The 14,052-nt window shown below is 39.0% G+C and overlaps 1 protein-coding gene across 2 annotated transcripts; it reads right to left on the bottom strand.

Moving 5' to 3' along the window:
- Positions 1–4,880: 4,880 nt before the first annotated feature.
- On the bottom strand, positions 4,881–13,685 carry pycr1b (pyrroline-5-carboxylate reductase 1b). 2 transcript variants are annotated; one of them, XM_077570981.1, is made up of 9 exons: positions 13,530–13,685; positions 12,957–13,053; positions 11,346–11,416; positions 10,731–10,910; positions 10,525–10,632; positions 9,495–9,608; positions 7,136–7,228; positions 6,800–6,963; positions 4,881–6,014 (listed from the first exon to the last, which is right to left on the bottom strand). In XM_077570981.1, the coding sequence occupies exons 2-9, from the start codon at positions 13,021–13,023 to the stop codon at positions 5,834–5,836; spliced, it is 978 nt and encodes a 325-aa protein (XP_077427107.1). In that variant the 5' UTR covers positions 13,024–13,053; positions 13,530–13,685; the 3' UTR covers positions 4,881–5,833. The 2 variants fall into 2 exon arrangements, with proteins under 2 accessions (XP_077427107.1, XP_077427108.1); XM_077570982.1 differs by having other exon boundaries at positions 13,464–13,610.
- Positions 13,686–14,052: the final 367 nt, after the last annotated feature.

The following is a 14,052-nucleotide window of genomic DNA, read 5'->3' as shown; positions in this document are numbered from 1 at the left end:
TCGCTCAGTTCCTTAAACCGCAACATTAGATTTGGCAGAGGCATTTTTTGTTGAATTACAGTTAAAATTCTTAAATAAATAAAAAAAATACAAGTTTCCTCCTGTAAACATCATTAAGCATATCATTTATACATGTATTTAAAAGGCAAGTTGTAAAATGTCTGAAGTCTTCTGAAGTTGGGAGGAGCAACATGGCGGCTTCAAAAGTCTTGGCTTATATCGGCTATCCAGTCTTATATTCTGATCCGTGTGCTTTACAGAGTGAATTAACTGGGCCCTCGTTGGGAAAAATGTGATGATTGTGTCGAGAAAGCTCATCAATCCTCCACATCCAATTGATGTGCAGTCACTCAGTTATTTCCCCGTGTAGTCAATCACACATCCAGACTAAAAGCCCTTTCACCCACCTCCAAAGCTGATCAATGAGAGTAAATGAACCAAACATTCCTTTGATCGTTTGGCGTGTCGATCGATAATCATGTTTGCTTTGCTTCTGCTGGCATCAAAGCATTTCAACTTATTCGTGCAGTTTTATTCTTTTTCATTCCACTGTTTGTTGACAGTTTGCCCTTCAGACTACTGTGTGCGTAACTAATGGTGATCTTTTGGTTAGATTATACATTAAAGATGGGATATTTTTGTGTCTGAAAGTAAATAATGGTCGATATAAAGTTCTAGCGAAGTAGTGACTTTTGTCTGACTATGACGCAGCCTGTTCAGAAAAGGTCCTGTAATAAGAAATTATGTGTTTTGTACTATTTCTGTATGGGGTGTAATACAATTATTATACTGTTCTTTCTATGGGAAAATATTGAAAATGTGACAGTCTTTGTAAGTATTTATCTTCAACTAAATTATTGTTTTTTTGTTTTGTTTTTTTGTAGATACATGAGTGATGATGACAAGGTACTGGTAATTATGGAATTAACTGTTTCATCATCAGTCTAATGTTCTTTTAATTTATTGATGTATATACTGTATGTTTGTCAATAAACAGTTTACTTTATTTTGTATATGACCAATAAACATGGTTTAAAATAGATTACATTTTGAATTCATTTTTATAGCAGAGTGAAATTATATTAAATAATGTTTCGTTTCAATTTGATACACAACTTTGACAGCATAATTTTGTTTCCACTTAAAAGACCAAAGGAACATTTCATATGAAAGAATAAAGGTAATAAAGCACCTCAGGTGCATTCTTGACCACATGTATTAGAATATTGTGAAGGGAAAATGTAATTTTTTTCCAATAGTTCAAATCAAACGTGAGACACCTAACACAGACACACACACACAGGTTTGTTTTACTATCTTTGTGGGGCCATCTCATTGACGATGCATTTCCTAGCCTCAACCATCAAAAATGATTGCCTACGTTTTTATTCCTTACCCTAAACTCAACCATAATAACCCAATTCTAAAACCTAAACTCTAAAACCTCTTGACCCTCAAAGAGAGGTCTAAACTTGTGGGGCCCAGCAAAATGGCCCCACATGGACGGGTGGGCCCCACAACTATGTGAAATCCCGAAAGTGTTGGCCCCACTATGTAACAAAAACACACACACACAAGAAACTTTGTTTATCCACAAACAATGCTTAAAACTGTATTGCAAAAATGAATAATGGAACGGAATTAACTGCTATTTACATTGCGCTTTTTCCTTTTTTTTTTTTTTTAGCTATATATGAATAATGAATCGAAATTCGAATGAATATTTGCATGTTTACACACTAAAGGATCCTGGGTTATGTCGCCAACACACTGGCTGAGAAGATTGGGTTACTTTTACCCAGGTTGGGTTAATTATTTTGACACAGCAGATTGGGTTGAAGATTGGATTTGGGTGGACTGAAGAACTGAAGTTGGTCACCATTTTGCACAGGGGTCCTGAAATTGAAGTGAATTTAATATCACATTCTTTGAAAATGTTGGTGGCAGCTGGATGGATCGCTGGGCAACACCCCTGACTTTGCGTGTGGGGATTGGGGTTGAAAACCTGGTCAGAGTGATTGGTTCAGTTGGGTCCCTAAAACCCAAATCTGGATATAAACTGTTGACTGAAAATGTTGGCAATAAAGTTAATATTATTTCTAACCACAGGTATATTGATAACCTGGTAACCCATTTTGTGGTAAATTTTATCTCATCAGTATGATTAGTTTTTATTTCTTGTTGAATCAAAATCTTGGTCCAACATATTGGGTCAAACCATTGCACAATAACCCAGCATTGGCTTGGTCCCTTCTGAAGCCACCGCTGGGTTAGCTTTTTCACCCAGTTTAAGAATAGCTCAATCATTTTTGATAGCACATGTCACATATCAATGCATATTTTGAGCAACAACAAAATAACATGACATGTATAGAGACTCTCTCTTTTTTTTTGTTTTGTTTTTGTTGTTGTTTCCACTAGTGACAGCTTCGTCAAACTGATAATACATCAGCCTGGAAAGTGCAAAACAAACACATGTTGAAAACATCTCTTACCACACTTGCCTCAGTTGTTCATGTCAGTGCGGAAGGTGTTAGATGATGTCTGGTTTTGTTGGATTACTGCAAAAGTGCTTCATTGAATTGAGTCATGTTGGTGCCTGGCATCTTCGTCCTTGATATGCAAACAAGCATGTTTACGCAAAGGTCGATGATTAAATAGGTTGGATGCAGATGACAGGTAGCATCTGGCTTACCTGTGTTGCAGACTGTGTGTTTCGCACATACATACACACTCTCAAACCAAAAATCACATTCGACAGTCGACACTGATTTTGTACTTCGTATTTTTTTTTTCAAGGTGCCCAGCATACATAAAGTAACAAGAATGTAACAATGAGATGCAAATGAATGTATATGGGAGAATGTGTAATCTTGGCAAGCACCAAATAACCTTTGAGCATAAAAGAGGGATTACCAACACTTCAACACAACGCGAGGACGTATTAGTTGAAAGCAGCAACAGGAAAAAGGAAAAGAAAGAAAAGAAAAAGAAAAGAAAAAGGAAAAAAAGAAAGCAGCAACACAATGTTCACTTGTTCACTTCTAACATGATCTTTTTCGACATCATCTTAGAAACACAAAATGACATCTGGTAACAGATCTCCGTACAGGTTCAAAATCTTTCTTGGTCATCAGGAATCCACTTCAAGCTTCTTTCACACCACTTACATTTTTCTTCTGGACTTTATTTACAGTATTTATTTTTCAGACAACTTTTTCTCCGTATTCCCTCCCGTTCTATTTCATCCCTCTTGACCTCCACAGTGAAAAACTGGAGCTGAAGACTGGACGAATACCACAAGAGTTAGAATAACAACAAAGTCACATGTGACCAACTGGTGCCGCTCATTAGCATATACCGTACATGCATGTGTCACTAGAAGGCAAGTGCCTTTATTCTTCTCGTGCTTTGGGAGAGTGTAGTTGTGGCTTGTGTTTGGAGCTTTAATCTTTTTATGGCTTTTCACCTCGTCACCTGTGAGCGGAATCTACCTGGATTGCAGATCAGTTCGAGGTCTAAATCTGCTTTCTCATGTTTGTTACATCATCAGGTAAGATGTTTTTCTCTTCTTGTGATTGGACAAGCGGTTAAGAAAATGGATGGATGGATGATTGTTTCAGTTTAGCAAGAGCTGCAGTAGATTTAAAGGCGACCATTTGCTTTGTGTTTCATCATACTTCAAAGCGACCACAGAAAAGCTGACTGCGTTAGTGGCTTTGGCTGTGTTTGGCCGAGCCGTACATTGCTTCTCAGCGTTGTTTCCAACTTAAGAGAAAACAAGAGAAACAGAAAATGGTTAACTACTTGAGGCAATTTTATTTAATAAACTTAATATATTCACTTTGGATTAATTTATTATATCACTTTGAATTAACTTAATTCAACCGTGTTACTGTTACCACTTGAAGCAATTTTAACAAGTTGTTCAACAATTCTCTTTTTAGAGCGTACTATTGTCATACTGTATTCAGTTATGGGTAGGTTTAGCTCTTTAACTCCAAAGCAGTGACACTCTGGCATGTATGGCAATACTACTAAACTCTTCAATTATTAATGTATAACCTAGACCTTATTGACTTTAGGAGCCAGTTATGACAAGAGACAAACTTGAGCGTCACAGAAAGGTGCAAATGGATGGATTTAAGAAAATGTCGCCATCTGCAGGCTGGGGTGAATCCTCAATTATCACTTGCAGAGCAGGAGATGCTTAGTAGTTACCATATGTAATCACAGCATGAAGTGGAAAAACACAGCAATCATACAAAGTAAATGGAAGCTAAACTTATTTTTGCTTCAACTTGTTTAATGTTGCATTAAATGGGAACGCCAACCCAGAAGTGGTTGCCATTACAAAATGAAGGTTAATTGAAAACAGGCAAATTTGAAAATACACATTAAGGACGGATTGCACTGAAGTGATACTTTTATATGATGGTCAAAAAGGACCGTGTGATATGTGGGACATTTGTGAGATAGGGGAAAAAATGTTACTAATGCTTTCATCACTACAAAAACATCCGTCTTCAATGCATTCACAAAGATGTTTATAAAAGATTATAATAATAATAATAATAATAATAAAAAACTTGTTCAACCCCAACCTGTTGGCTAAGCAGGTAAAAATATTGAAAAATTAGTCAATATCTTGCTAACATCCCAATTTGTAAATGCTATCAAGTGTTTGAGTGGACAAAATGCACTTTACTCATCTGTACTCATCTTTGTGGATATGCACACGACAGACTAGTACAGGTGCAACACAACGTACAGGTGCCCCCCCCCCCCCCCAAAAAAAATAGATTATCAAGGGAAAGTCCATTTAAATCAATAATTTGGTTCATAAAATGAAACTTGTATATTAGGTTACCACACAAAGCTAAATATTTCAAGCCTTTATTTGTTTCAATGTTGATTATGGCAAAAAGACACAAAAACAAAGAAATCCAGTGTTTCACAAAATCAGAACGTTTCATGTAACCAACAAGAAAACACAGAAATGTTGGCCTTATGAAAAGTGTGTGAAAAGTCAGTACTTTGTTTTCTTTGATACTGGTCTCCAGATGGTCTGCATTAAGGTTTCTGTTCCCTTGCTTACCTCTCGACAATCCAGCATCACTTTCAATGGGGTTCAAGTCACGCGAGTTTGCTGGCCAATCAAGTGCTGTACACGTGGATATTAAAGCAGGTATTAGCAGTTTTGGCCTTGTGGTCAGGTGCCAAATCTTGCTGGAAGAAAATCATTGTCTCCAAAAAATTTCACCGGCAGCGGGAAGCATGAAGTGCTCTAAATTTTCTTCTTTTCTCCTTTGCCCTGCGCATTTCCGTTCTGACGTTATTTTGGGTTCAGGAGGACACCTTCAATTCTACAGCTGTAGCCCATCATGCAAGCATCTGTATGTGGTGGTTCTTGATGCACTGACATCATTCATTTTTGCGTTTCTGCCATAATCATCAAAATTGAAACAAGGGCTTGAAATAGGTCACTCTTGGTGTGTGTGTGTGGGGGGGGGGGGGGGGGGCTATGATAACATAGTTTCACTTTTTTGAAAAAAAATTGAAATAAAGAGACTTTTCCTTCGATAATTTTTTTAGCATCCAGTTGTAGATGGACGCATGCCTTCATGAGAGGCACTATAGTAGAAAATAATAGACTTAAATAAATAATTTGGTGACAGAAATGGGGATTCATTGGTCTGGCCATTACAAACACCTCCTGAGTCAGCCCAGCATCGGTACATGGCTGAGAGGTAAATATACAGTATAAGCGGCATGGCTGGCTGTATAAATTGATCATCTGAAATGTGTTTGTCTTTTTTGCGGTTCTTTACAATCAGTTCTTCTTCTTGACTCCCGAGTTGCGATTGTTGTTGAACAGGCTGAGCCCCGATCTGCCGTTTCCGTTGGCCACTCCACTGACGGTGACTCCGGGCTGCTGGAGCACTTTGTCGAGCGTGGTTTTCTTAATGGCTGCTGGAGAGATGCGCTCTTGATCAGCCAGAAACTGGAGCTCCCTGGAGGAAGAGGAAGCTTCATAGTCAAACGCTGTTCAAACGTTTAAGTTGGCCATTAAGGGGGGGGGGGGTGGGGAAGTGAAAGCTCATGACATTATGAATGAGCAATACAAATGCTGGTGTGTTTTTTCCCCCCTTAAAGAATTGATGCTATAACAAATGTACAAGTTTGCTCTATATTATTTATTTGGTTGTTACTAACATTACTGTGAGATTCATTTTTCAAAACTCATTTCCAGTTCAATACATTTTATAGAAACTTTATTTGGACGTACGCCACCATTGTTATCTGCGGAATGCGTTGCGACGTAGAAAGGCGGCGGCTCTCTGCCAAGCGATGTAAAACGCACATTAAGAAAGCAAGGCAAGCCTCCGTAGCGTTCCTAAAGAAACATGCGGTCGGGAGAATCCCACTCCCCCCTCGCCGTGCTCTCGTCAGTCACCAGACACTTTTAGGAACGCTACAAAGGCTTACCTTGCTTTCTCTATAGATGTTTCACATTGCTTGGCTAGAAATACCAAATAAATAATATAGAGCAAACTTGTCATGACAGTCGGTGTTCCTTTCAATGTAACAACAAATACTATTTAAGTAGAATTACATCTAAAAAATAATAATAATAATAATAATATAAAAAAAAAAGGAGAGCGATGATGACATGTCAAATCGAATGAACAATACTGAGCTCTCCAGGAAAAAAAAAAAGAATTACATCTAAAAGAATACAAAACATAAGAGAACCAATTTTGCAACAGAATCGACTCTCCGGGTCCAATCATCTTACCGTGTCCTAATGCAAGAGGCCTCCACTGCGTTGATGAGAAGGCTGCGGAAGCCCCCGCTCTCCATGACATGGAGGGCGTGAATGGTGGCGCCACCTGGTGAGCACACGTTGTCCTTCAGCTGGCCAGGGTGCTGCTCCGAGTCCAGCAGCATCTTAGCTGCTCCCTGCCCAAAAAAAAAAAAGAAAATAGGGGAGGGGCTTCTAATAGGTTCTGAAATTTTAAATATAATTAAGGACTACTGAGATCAAGAATATTCTCTGGCTTTATGCAGAAAAAAATTAAATGTGTGTGGGGGTGGGGGGGGGCGACACACAAAACGTCCGAACACCACTGACCAATAGAGCCTGAGCTCCGAGTCGGACCGCGAGTCTCCTGGGCAGCCCCATCTTCACTCCTCCATCTGCTAGTGCATCCAGCGCTGTGAACGCCTGTTTCAACACAAACATCCCTTCAGGACACCATCACGTTGCCAGCCACTAACAAAATTCAAAAGCAGCTTTTTGGGCTATATTCGCACCAGGGTGCCGTCTGCCTTTACATTTGAGGTTTGATTTGAAGACGCATGCTACGGGAGAAATCTGTGACGCCACCCAATTATTTTTTGCGACGTCCCTCCAGGAAGAAAACAATATTTGTTCGACTAACTATGAATGTCTAATACGAGTACTCAACTCGAGTTGTACCAAGTGCTTTTAATACATAACATTTTTATTAAACCAATGATACAATTTTGAATTAAAATTGCATGAATTTAATGGCAATTTTCTATTAGCTTTTTTTCCCCATTTCTTCATAAAATACATATTTTATATAGAAGGCACAATAAAATGAAGTTAAATAAATCAACTATAACACAGAAAAATCCCCAATCAGAATATGGTGTTGCACAACTTATTTCAGGGAAAACAGTGAAGCGCGAATAATTTAATTGAATACAACTGTGCTTCAAGTAACATTTAGGAATACCTTTAACCGCTTAACCAGCAACACAAGTTTGTCATCAGGTTCTCTCCAAACCCTGGGTGGCACCCATATACTGACGTACATGACTTGGAAGAATAAAATTCTGATGTCATGCAGCGTGCCGAGCCGTAAATAAAGTCAATAAAAAAACTCATTGTTGAGAAAACTACATATCGACCAAACTCCAACGTCTGGCTGAGGGGCCAGACAGCGACCCGTGCCCATTGTGAAACTTTTTGCAGTGAAGCTAGATGCTAATGCTTGTCATGAGCAAGCTATTATCTTACAATAGGACAAGCGCTGCAAAAGTCGTGATAAGTAGCAGCCTCGCTCAGTGAAGATTTACTAGCTTTAACGTGGCCATACTCTTTGGTAATGATGGTAAAGGCACTCAGTTCCCAGAATTCATTGCATGGCGCAAAACATTGAATTCAGAGTTAACTCTTTGACTGCCAAAAACGTTAAATAACGTTTAGTAAAATCCTATGGAGGAGTGCCAAGGACGTTAAAAGACGTTTTTTTTTCAAAACAGAGGTGAAACTAACCATTTTCTATTATTGATTACTGAAAAACGGAATAAGGTAGAAACAAACTTTTTTTTCTGATGAAAGATGAGAGTCCAATCTTTCATTTGGTAGTATGTGTGTTTCCATAGTCCAAACACATCATTTTCTGTGGACCTTGAAAGATCAGTCAAAAATGCTTCAATCGGCTGGCACCCACGGCATCCCTTTTCTGAAAACGTCTGGCAGTCAAAAGAGTTAAGGACGTTCATCCTTATCATATGCGTGTCTGTAGTTACTAGTAATTGGATGTGTCATATTTAACTGTTAAATTTGTTAGATATGCACTGTTTTTTGTTGTTGTTGTAGGTTGTGTACAAAATTTTGAGAACCATGTCAATTCCAGCCTTTTGGACTTAAAAAGTAGATGTTTTTAAAACTTCTGAATAATGTCAGAAAACAGTCTTAAAATCACTAGTGACTCCTTTTACATTAATTTTAAGTCCAGAAGTACAGTAGGCTATATGGTCGCTATTTCATGGATTTTTTGTTGTTGTCGTCGTTATTAATGGTTGGGAAATGGAGCCGTATTATGCAATATTTCTAGTTTGTGAAAGACCCGTTTCATGGCTTACTGACATCCAATGAAGAAAATAAAATTGAAGCCATTTGATTTTAAGAGGTGAAGCGGAAGCTTTTTGCCGGCTGTAGAAAGTATGACTGATACAAAAGAAAAAGTGATACGGAGAATATTAAAATTGCATTTCTGAGGTTGCTTTCCAACGAAGCACTGTGCAAACAAGAGTCGTTTGAATGGTGAAAAACAAGACATTTTTAAATGCATGTGGACAAAAATGGCCACAAACAATCTGAAAGGGTTATTAAAAAGAGCAAGCCCTGAGGGTTAACGAGTGCGGGTGCATAATATGTGAAACCGCCAAAAACAAAGTAAAGCCTCAGTGCAACTGCAACATGTGCCAATTTCCTCATTTCCTGCAAAGCAGAATCTGCCGTGAGAGAAACTACAAAGCAGCCGGCGGCAAAATGGATGCACGACTGTGGGCGTGTGGCGGCAAACAGGACAACCACACCTGCAGTCGCTGACCGCACAATGACATGGAGGGTGGAGTTTGTGTTCAATAAACACACAATACTATCACCAGTACCATTTCGACCTCAAAAATTCCATTTACAGTGAGAGGTTACTATTCTCTACCCAGTTACTTACATAGGCAGGTCCACTACCGCTTAAGCCGGTGACGGCGTCAATGAGGTCCTCCTCCACTTCAGTACAGAAGCCCACACTGCCCATCAGCTGCTCCAGCAACTTCCCATCTTCCACCTGCCCCAAAGAACACAACAACAACAAATTTGCGTTCAACAAAAGCAAACCAGATAATAGATCGCCGGGCACAGATAAACAATCATTGCAGCGTGGTAGCACGGAAGGCACCAGAGAAAACGGACACAAGCCGCAGGAAGATAGATTCGAACCCCAAACCTCAGAACTGTGAGGGAAATGTGCTGTCAAATCTTGACTTCTAAATGTGCAGCTAATGACTGACACATTCGGAGGAATTTGAAACCTTTAAAAATAATAAGAATTGTACACCGCTGATATAAAGTAATGGCTGAGAAAAGATTTACAGTTCAAGTACTGAAACTTAACTTTAAAAAAATTGTATTAATTAGGGGTGTAAGAAAAAATCGATTTGGCAATATATCGCGATATTACAGCGGGCAATTCTCGAATCGATTCGATATGCGACCGAATTGATTTTTAAACATACTTTTTTTTTATGGGAATATTCAACAAAACGTCTTACTTGGGGTTAGGGTTCACACATTAAGCATGAAAGAATGTCATATTAATGGAACGTTAAGCCTTAATATTTTATCTCAGTGCTGTTCAAACATGAAACAGACTGCAACCCGTTTGCTAAATGCAGTGGCTCAGTTATAAGCCTGAATTTTCAGATAAATAAATTTTCATACAAATCTTACAGTGTACATGTACAAGTATACTGATTAGTATTTTAAAATTTGAGTAAAACAATAAATAAAATAACAATATCGCAATCAATTCATAGATTTGTATCGGGATTAATCGTTATTGAATTGAAAGGTACTAGGCAATTTACACCCCTAGTATTAATAGGTAATAAAAACACCTAATGAACAAAAACCCCATTGCATCTACTCCCCCCCCCCCCCCATTGCAATCAAGTTAACACGCAGTGTTGGCATTCTCTCATTACCTCCGCATGAGTGCCAGTAGCATAGACTGTAGCTCCTTCTCTCACTACCACTGGAGTGTTGGTCATGCACCTCATGACTTTAGGGGCTGCGCGGTACTGAAGCAGTTTCTACGAATTGGCACAGGCAAGATAAAAGATATCATCAATAACAATCAAAAGAACGAAGACGACTGTGTGCGATACGTCCCAAAAAAGGGAGGACTGACCTTTTCAATGGAGCTGATGGTGACACCTGCAGCACAAGAGACGATGAGATGGCGGTCTTCAATGTCTGGCCCAATTTCATCCAAAACAAATGGGATGATATGCGGCTTGACAGCCAGAAAGAGGACATCACTCTTGCTGACCGTCTCTTTATTACTTGTTGTCAGGCTCACCCCCATTTTCTACAACAAAAAAAAAAGGGACAGAGATGAGGTGAATACACATAAAGCCTGGTTCACGGGGCAAGATTTTAAAATTGCCGGCCGACTTCCAAACTGTGAGACGCCACACGCAAAGAGAAAAAAAAATCACGGGAGTAACAGTTTGGAACGTAAAGCAGAATCAACACAACACACACGAATTGAGTTCATTCCTGAACGTGACGGGCAGACTCGCAAAACCAATTTTTTTTATTTCAGGTCAGGGGTCCTTCGGCAGGACTGTGTTAAGATTCTCGTTTGGATGCCGGCGCATCCTTAACGACTGTCGGGAGGAGAAATTCTCGTACCGTGTGAACCAGGTTTAATTGCGACACCAAACAGCATTTGCATCAGCGTCAGGAGAAGCCTTCGATTGGTGCACATGCAGCAGCTGACAATTGCCGAATTTGTACTCACCCTGAGGCCAGTCACAGTGGGCAGGTCAGTGTCTGGGGAGCTGGCTGTGATCCTGTGTGTAGCGATGACGCCTGAGGAGCAACATGAAGTTGACCAGTGAAATGTTAATGTTGACAAATTTTGAATATACATTTTTTAACATGACTAAAAAAAGACTCGATAACCCATTGATAACAAGTAACTGTGTATATAGCACCTACTGTTAAGCCTCCTGTGATGTGCTTTTGCCACAGAGGATGATCCAATTTCACTCGACTTGTGTTGCAAAGTATCACATATAAATGATCTTTATCGATCTATGCCTGTGACGCAGGGCTGGGCAATAGATCGAATAAATTCGATACATCGTCATTTTAAAAATTTAATCGTTGAAAATTTGCTACATCGTGAAATCTAATTTTGTCTTTTGGATTATTAAAAGTTGTTACATCAAAATATTTTTGTGAGTTATAATTTTGCCCAAGTGGCAGAGTGCTGAATGGGTGGTTTACAAGACATGTTTACAATAGCTACAAATTCCTTAATTGTGGCATTTAAGCACAAACTATGAATGCTAAGTTTGTTCAAACTGATTCAGAATCAGTATACATTATTGTTGTGTGAACATTTTTGCAAAGGAATTATTTTTGGAATAAATTAAACCATTAAATGTTTTCTGAATGTATTAGATTAAAATCAATTAAAATTGTAACCGTCCTGAATGACTGCAAAACTCGAGATTTTATTTTTGGGCTACATCGCCCAGCCCTACTGTGACATATAGTGATGAGCAGAACAGGTTCAGGGGTGGCCAAGTTCGGTCCTCGAGAGCCACAATCCAGCCTGTTTTCCATGTTTCTCTCCCCTAACACACCTGGTTCATGATCAGGATCGTTATTGGGCTTCTGCAAAGCTTGCTGATTAGCTGATCATTAGATTCAGCTGCACTGCAGGAGGGAAACATGGAAAACAGGCTGGATTGTGGCTCTCGAAGACCGAACTTGGCCACCCCTGCTAGATGCTAGAGGTAGGGCTGCTCGATTATGAAGAAAATATTAATCACGATTATTTTGGTAATAATTATAATCACGATTAGGACGATCATGTATTTTTGGGTACAAAACAAGAAAATGTTTGAACGTAAAAATGAAGACAAATGAAAAACTTTGAAACACTATAATCATGCAAGTTTCTTGTGAATGAAACTACATTTATTAAATGTGTTATTTTAAAATAAAAAAGGTGCAAATGTATAAATTCAAACAACTTGAAATTAATCTTTTTTTGTTGCTGATTATGCAGATTTTGTAATTGTGGCATGTAATAATTAATTGCACAGCTTTAGGTAGAGGGTACAAAATTAACATGTGTATCCACCTGTTGCCATTTATACAATGGGGAGAAGAGAAATCAGCTGAACAGGCCCAAATTCCACATAACATTAGTAAATTTGTGAGTAAATCACACGAGACAGTACTTTTAGTTAAACTATTTTTTGACGAGGTGCCATGAGATTTTTCAAATCCATGTTTGTTCCTTGGTTCATACAAAATAGCACTGAAATGCAAGTAGAAGTTTTTTCTTGAGCATAAACTTAACAAGCATTTTCTGACAAACGTAAATTGGCTTCACCTGCAGCCGTGAAACCTTTGACAAGTGCATGAGCCAGCTGGCCCGCTCCGATGAATCCAACACTCATTCTGACAGATGATGATGTGGCCTCTGTGCTCTGGAGGGAAACAAAGAAAATGAAAAATCCAAAAGCGCCCAAATGACATTAACGACACAATACAAACTATGTATTTATTGTAAAGTCTTATTTTGGCGAAAATGGGTCGCAATAATAGCTTCAAACAAAGTCCCCCAGTTGGAAAACTTTCGGAGCCCCCAGACTCTCGATATTAAGGAGTAACATTAAATCTATTTCTGTTCAACAACACATTGAAATACGTCATACATCCCAAGTTCATTGATCCAATACTACCAATATTGATGCTGATTGCAAAGATGCTAATGCTACGCCATGCTAACAGATGACAGCTCGTCCTCTGCTAGATAGCTACACTGTTAGCAACCATTCAAAGCTACTTAGTAGTAACAGGAAAGACGACGAATAGGCGCAAAAGCGGGGATGATTACCTTTAGCTGGGTAAAAGAACTGACGACCCGTGACTGACAGATGACAACCGTTAGCGTGACACGTACCTTTCTGAGACAGGGAAAAGGCAAACAAGCACTTTTTGTGTCAACGTGGCTTGCCGCTCGCACAGATCACTAGCCAAATGTCGCTAGACAAAGATGACCAATCACATTAGGGATACTAGGAGCAGCAGCCAATGAGAAAGCATTTGACAGGATTTGGGCGGGATTAATACGTCAGCCAATTTCATCAGGCGTGATGTGACCGGTGAGGAGCAAAATAGGTTACATTTATTCTGGATGTGGCAAATTATGACGTTATGAGTTTCCCGCAATGCATACTTGACTAATTGGAACCTAACATTCAGCTTTAATCGTATTTACGTGGTCGGGTGTAGCTAAGTATACATAATTAATTTGCAGGAACTTAGTTAAACTTTTTACTTGTACTCTCTACATTTGAAAACTAGGTAACAGATGGCAGTACTTTATAGCTTTGTCGAAATTAGCTAATGGAAAGTCCTTTGAACATTTAGATGTTAACTAGCAGAATTGTATGTCACTGTGTATCACAACTACTTTCATGTGT

This window comes from Vanacampus margaritifer, chromosome 7 (assembly GCF_051991255.1).
Source record: "Vanacampus margaritifer isolate UIUO_Vmar chromosome 7, RoL_Vmar_1.0, whole genome shotgun sequence".
NCBI classification, from domain to species: Eukaryota; Metazoa; Chordata; class Actinopteri; order Syngnathiformes; family Syngnathidae; genus Vanacampus; species Vanacampus margaritifer.
Note: the sequence above shows the minus strand (reverse complement) of the source record. Positions and strands in the feature narration are given on the sequence as shown.